We start from the raw sequence: 6,516 nt of genomic DNA, 5'->3' as shown, positions 1-6,516 counted from the left end.
TCTCAAACAAACACAAGAAATAGAAATCAAAGCACTGTTACTATGGAGGCTTTTTTTGTCTGTTTGTGTGATTTGGCAGTGAAAAGGAACATTTTCTTTGCGAAACAAACAAAAGAAATGAAAACTAGGAAATGTCTTGAATTCATTTCAAGAGCTACATTTCCATTTCCGAATTTTTGTAGAAATAGCCAAACAGGCCCTAATTAACTTCCTGACAAAGACTGCAACACACTAACGTGACCAATATTTAATGCACTGCTGGCATCCAGGTAGGCGAACAAACAATCTGGATTCAACAAATGAGAAACATATATAGTAAAATGCATAATAAATAAGGGGCCTTAATATAGTTATTTTCTGCACTCCCTATCCTATTTTATCAATCATTTGCCCATAAAGTTTGAGACAGATACTTGGACGACCAGCACAACACTCTGAAAACAGTTAAAAGTATAAACAAAAATTTATAATTGGACGGCACAACTTGATCATACAAAGATCTCAAGAGGAAAAGAACTCCTCAAACCACACCAAGCAAAGTGCTGCTTTAATTTAGCACCTGTTCCTCTTTGAATTTTTACGGTTATTTTTTCCACAATATTTGTTCATTTTAATCGTGTTTCAAACATCTCCTTATCTCGAAACTATCCAGTGATCATATCCATTCGATAGATGATGTACCAAGAACCGCTGATCCTTAGATTTCAAAAGTTTATTCTTCCCTTGATGATCGAATCAACTATATATCTTGTGGATAGAGATCGCTAGATAAATTCCCCCCCATCGATCATTGCTTAGTGTTGTTCCAAATCTCTTCAAGTTCTCTCGCGAAAGATTTCTGATTTCCAACGATGACAGTGATATGGTCTTTGTTATCGATTATCTTAAGGTTGGCTCGAGGGATTCTGGACTTGACTGCTATGCTGCATTCGACGGGGAGAACCTCATCTTTTCTTCCATGGATCACGGTAACATTGCAGTCGAGACGATCTCTCACCGTGTCTAGATAACCATCAATTTTGTCTGCGCTGCCGCAGATGATATTATGCAGGGTGTGCCATGCTGCATTGTGCGTGTGACAGAAGAAACCCTCCATCAAGAATGTTTTTATCCTACATGTTACGAACAGGCATATATTAGTTATTGACCATTTGTTTCGGTGTAACTGTAACTCCTATTGCCATTAGCAACAACAGTACAATAGTAACCATAGGTCAACAAAGGAAAAATCAAAAACAAAGAAAGTAACGGGAGAGAAAAAAAAGGTTTTCACGAGGTCCAGTATTCAGCATGATTATCTTTGCCCTTAGAGTATGATCAGATAATGGTTCCACTAATAATCAGGAAAGTTTTGCCTACATCGGATGATTTGGATGTTTGGAAGTTTCTAATATGTCTCTCACGGTCTTGAGTTCGATTTCAAGCTGAGTTATAATTAATAAAAAAAAGGAGAAAAAGAAAAATAAAGACATTTTTAAAGCGGGGACCCATGAAAGAGATATTTCCAAGGTCAGTGAACCAAAGGGTTAGACCATCCTCTTGAGACTTGGACCTGTGTCTTGTTTGGTCTCTGTATGTGGTTTTCGGTGGGGGACCAAACTTCCAACAGTGGTCACGACACCACCAGGTAGTTCACCCCACAGAACGTACGTTTTTATTACGCCAACATGTTTACTGCAAGTTTAATGAAGTTGTGTCAACCAACTTCTAAAACTTTGAAGATTTCATAATCTAATCCACTTTTATCTCTTCCTATGTTTTGTCGTACCTCAATTTCAATCGAGGGCTATTAAAGGAGACAATAATTGTCGTTTGAAAGCTACTATACATTGAGATATGAAGCGTCTTAGTAATGAAATGTTTAGCATAGTACTCTACCAAAAAATAGATAATAACTGTACCAGTACCAACCATCAACATCCCTATTGTTAGGAAAAATTCCCCAATGACCCAAAATATAAGATCAACAGTGGGGACAGAAGAGGTGTCCCCCATCCTATTGCATAATGAGGTGGTCATCATTAATGATAACTAGCTTATTATGCAATATGAGGGGGACACCTTACCTGTCTCCCATGTTGATCTCATATTTTGGGTCCCTGGAGCAAAGTCATATTGTTAGTTGGATGCGGTTGTGCAAAAATTCCTTACAAATGAAATTAATTTCTTGATTAAAAAAATCAGCACCTTTTTGTTGTAAATTAATGATTTTCACATCCATTTCAAATAACTCAAGACTTATCATTTCACTTAGTTTATTTTCACTTGACGTTACGGGAGTGTTTGGTTGCACAATTTTATAGAAAAATTTTCTCAAAATGTCTGACCGTGACAATTCTGTAATTAAAAAATTTTTGTAGATTTTCGTAAACTACGTTTGGTTCAAAAAAAAATTACAGAAAGGTTTTCTGTAAATTGCAAAAAGTATCAAAATTTACAGAAATCAATTTCCTCTCAAATTGGGCGAAAATCACCCAGAAATCTAACACCACATTGACACTTTTCTATAAATTTAGAGGGTGTTTGGTTCAATTTCTACAAATTATAGGAAATCTTGCTATTTTCCATAAAGTTATGAGTCATTTTCTTGTTTTGAACCAAACAAGCAAAATTAAAAAAAAAACAAGAAAATTGGTACTTTTTGACTTCTCATAACTTTCTCTATAATTTTTTTTTAAGAAATAAAAGGAAATCATATTTTAGGTGGAAAACATTTCCTATAATATGTAGAAATTGAACCAAACACCCCCTAAGTGCATGATGCATGATTATTAGGTTGTCATCCTACCATCCGAAAGCCTAAAATCAAGCACTCTTATATTCTTCCTTCCCAATCAACGCCCACATGGTTTATTACAGTACGAATAAGAACTATCAAAATCTTTTTTTTTTTTTTTGTTAAAAAAGATCCAAGGGGATAAATTTCGACCAAGGGGGTATATGTCAAGGCACCTAATTTTTCAGTCACGATCGACTTAACCCCATCTAGATCTACCCGCCAGTAGAATCCCACACGAGGCACAAACACTTACTCGATCATTTACTCGATCATGAGAAAACCAGTGCTCATAATTAAGACGGAGAGTGAATTAATAGGCCAAGATAACAAGTAAGCAATTCGCCCCAGTTGATGGATGAACGAGAACTAGTACCTATTCCGGGTGATGAACTTGAAGAGGAACTCCCACACCCTGTGGTTCTTGCATATGAGCAGGCATATGGTTCTGCTTATGTGCTCGTACCAACAGGCTAGCGACGCCCCGAACGCCATCAACGGCCACACCCTCCTCGGCGCCACCTTCCGCAGCACGTACTGCGTCCCTTGCTCGCCCTTCGGCACCGGGAAGTACGGCTGCAAACGGATTCCAAACATTGAAAATTAAAGGTTACTTACTTTAAAGTAAATTATCATCATCATCGTCGTCGTCATTATTATCGCTTACCGGCGCGAGGAGGGTGAGCGATTTGATCGAATCGGGGTATTTCACGGCGAGGGCTAGCGCAAGAATTGACCCGAGAGAATGTGCTACGATGTGGAACGACTTCACGTCGTGCTGCTCTATGACCCTTTCGATCATGTCCACGTGTTCTCTGAGGGTGTACAGTGAGAACCCCAGTAGGTCGACGGCGAGCAGACGGTATTTCGACCTGGCCGACTCCGAAAAATTCGGGAACACCGTCTCGGTCCAGAATGCCGACGACGATATGAAGCCGTGGATGAAGAGCACGTCTTCCTTCGGGATTGAACCATCTGGGGAACAAAATTTTAGACATTAATTAGTTTATTGAGCGTGATCTATTTTATCTTATTTCATCAAAAGAACAGGACTAGTTGCGCATACATATATATTACTATGGAGATTTAGTCAGTCATACTTGCTACAGCACATACATGCATCCTCGTAATCTCAGACCACATTGCATTTTTTTGCCCTCAATTTTGAGAGTGAATTTGTCCCTTTTCCACTGGAAACGAAAGGGGATCTATATATCCTCACATAATTTCTAAGTGCTAGGTACTAATAAAATAGTTTCAAGAATACAGGCAGACGGTTTAAAAAAAAGAAAATTTACCGTCGGGGCTTTGGACATGGACATAGAGAGAATTCCGGGATGCAGAGCTCCACGAAGTGCAGGTCTTGCAGTCGCAATCCGACCACCGCGGAACCGGATGCGACTGCTGCCCACCGATCTTCCCTTTTAACATCTGCACGATCGTCGAGTTTATCGTAACGGTCGTCGTGGCCGATCTCTTAACCTTCTTCCTTCTCAGCTCCTCGACGGTGGCACGAGAAATATCAGAAACAATAGAAGATCTGCAGTAGAGCGTATCGGAGATATCTTCAAGCTGCAGCTTGGAGGAGGAGCAAAGGCACACGATCTTCGAGCGGCCGTTGTTGCCGTCCGAGACGAGAATGTTGCCGCTGCTGGCGATCATGTCGTTGGTGGAGGAGGAGGAGCAGTAGCAAGGCTTCCACTCGGCCTCCTTTGCGTAGTCGGCGAGCTTGTAGACGAGGCAGAGGAAGACGTCGAGGAGGTCGAGAGCGGCCTCCTTTGCGTAGTCGGCGAGCTTGTAGACGAGGCAGAGGAAGACGTCGAGGAGGTCGAGAGCGGAGAAGACGACGAAGCTCACGAGCTCGTTGACGAGGCGGCCAACGAAGGCCAGCGACGATCTGAAGCCCATTTTGCGGATAATGTGACGGAATGAGGCAATGTGGGAGCTAGTAATTATTTGTACGTAGTGAAGTAATGAGTTTGGAGTTGGGAGGTTTGTGGAGGAGTTAAGAGAGAGAGAGAGAGAGAGAGGAATTGATTGTTTCATTAAGAGGGTTTGTTGGCCAAGGGGGAAAAGAGGTAGGTGGTGGTTGAACTCCCCGGGCCAACATTTTCCTTTGCCCACCCATTTGATACACTGCTACGACTTTTAATTATGAGTGTGGTGTGCGCGTACGTATTATGAATCTATGATCGATGTTGTTGGAGTATAGAAAGTTGTAACTGTGAAGTTTCACTAAAGCGTCGGAGACGTGGAACAGAGGGTGTCCGGGGCCTTTTCGACTAAGCCGTGCTGTAGTCACGATTGACGCTAATAATTCCGCACTACTCCAGGTGCATCTCTATGCGGAGCAGAGCTCCACCTCCTCACGGGCTAAAAACCCTTTTACCCATGCATCCACCGATGCTATTCTTCAACATCCGCATGAATTCGCGGCCGGTGAAATTTGAACCTGGATCGTTCTAATAGTACTGTGTGAGCTTAGAGTTACGATAAGGCGTGAGGGTCGTGTATGATTTGAACGCAACGCGATTGAGAGTATTAATTTTGAGATGATGTCAGAGCACGCGCTTCATATTTAAGTTCCACTAAATAAGATGAGCCGGACTAATCTCTTTGGACCGAATTGACTCAAAAAAACATTCAGTCCTATTTGAATCACTCAGTCCAAATTAAAGTATAACCATGAGTTCTTCTTTACTATATATCATCCGCTAACCATCATCGACTCTTATTGTTGGAGTAGTGAGTCTAAGAATCGCCCCAATCTGGGAAACCCCACTAATACCATCATCGACTATTTAAGAATGCATTTTACTTTTCATTCAATATAACTCATATTTGTCAGAGAGCAAGGAAAATGATGATGGAGCACTCCATGTCTCTTTAGGCTTATGTGTCCATTAAGGATATATTAATGTTTAGACGTTGGCACAAGTAATCTTACTTTGGATTGCTAGCTTGTAGGTTTTGATAATGGGAAATTTCTTGTTTTATTTTTATTTTGGTAGTACCTATAGAATCATCTATTAAGTTAATTTATTATTATTATTATTATTATTATTATTGTTGGATGAGTTAGATTGTAGGAACTAAATATAGGAAGCGAAGATTTTAAAAGAAAGGAAGAACTGATCACTAAATATTAAGTAACTTGATCTAAATTGTAGGCAAGCTTTTAAAAATGCGCTTAATTAAACAAGTTGTGTGCTTTTGTAGTACCTATAAGCTCTCCTACAAAGTTAAATTTGCATATAAAGAAATAGGGTGGCACTAGGGACACACCCCCAACCACATCCCAAACCACACTCCCTCTCTCATATGCTACAGTATACCGGGCTCCACATGGGATTTTAAAATTTTAAAATCTCATGTGGGGCCTAGTGTACTGTAGCATATGAGAGAGGGGGTGTGGTTTGGGATGTGGTTGGGGGTGTGCCCCTATTATTTTCCAAAGAAATAAAACTTGAGTACTCCAATATGATTTGCTCTCAAGGAATTATATATATACTACGCATTTGTATAGCTAGCATTGATGGAACAAGTTATCTCGTGTTTATTGCTGCTATCCGTACACATCAAATGAGAACCTTTTCTTAATTTTCAAGTTTATTTACTTAATTAAACTTCAACTTCAGTTTTCCCCCTGTCAAGTTGTAGTGATGTGTGTAAAAGATTTGTCAAAAAATTTCAACTTCTAATTAACTACTTAATTAGATGAATAAGATTACATTCAGGTA

At 40.0% G+C, this 6,516-nt stretch overlaps 1 protein-coding gene across 1 annotated transcript; it reads right to left on the bottom strand.

The window, feature by feature from the left end:
- LOC109825915 (probable lysophospholipase BODYGUARD 3) lies at positions 317 to 4,859 on the bottom strand. Its single transcript, XM_020392825.1, has 5 exons — positions 4,550 to 4,859; positions 4,075 to 4,483; positions 3,444 to 3,751; positions 3,153 to 3,352; positions 317 to 1,112 (listed from the first exon to the last, which is right to left on the bottom strand). The coding sequence occupies exons 1-5, from the start codon at positions 4,820 to 4,822 to the stop codon at positions 788 to 790; spliced, it is 1,515 nt and encodes a 504-aa protein (XP_020248414.1). The 5' UTR covers positions 4,823 to 4,859; the 3' UTR covers positions 317 to 787.

This window comes from Asparagus officinalis, chromosome 10, assembly GCF_001876935.1.
Source record: "Asparagus officinalis chromosome 10, Aspof.V1, whole genome shotgun sequence".
In the NCBI taxonomy this organism is placed as follows: Eukaryota; Viridiplantae; Streptophyta; class Magnoliopsida; order Asparagales; family Asparagaceae; genus Asparagus; species Asparagus officinalis.
Note: the sequence above shows the minus strand (reverse complement) of the source record. Positions and strands in the feature narration are given on the sequence as shown.

What these genes read in the sequence shown, in the direction of transcription:
- LOC109825915 (XM_020392825.1), bottom strand. Translation starts at nt 4,822, where the DNA reads ATGAAACAATCAATTCCTCTCTCTCTCTCTCTCTCTCTTAACTCCTCC. An exon ending in CGCTCACCCTCCTCGCGCCG is followed by an intron (nt 3,353 to 3,443) that starts GTAAGCGATAAT and finishes ATCCGTTTGCAG; the next exon opens with CCGTACTTCCCGGTGCCGAA. An exon ending in AAGTTCATCACCCGGAATAG is followed by an intron (nt 1,113 to 3,152) that starts GTACTAGTTCTC and finishes CGTAACATGTAG; the next exon opens with GATAAAAACATTCTTGATGG.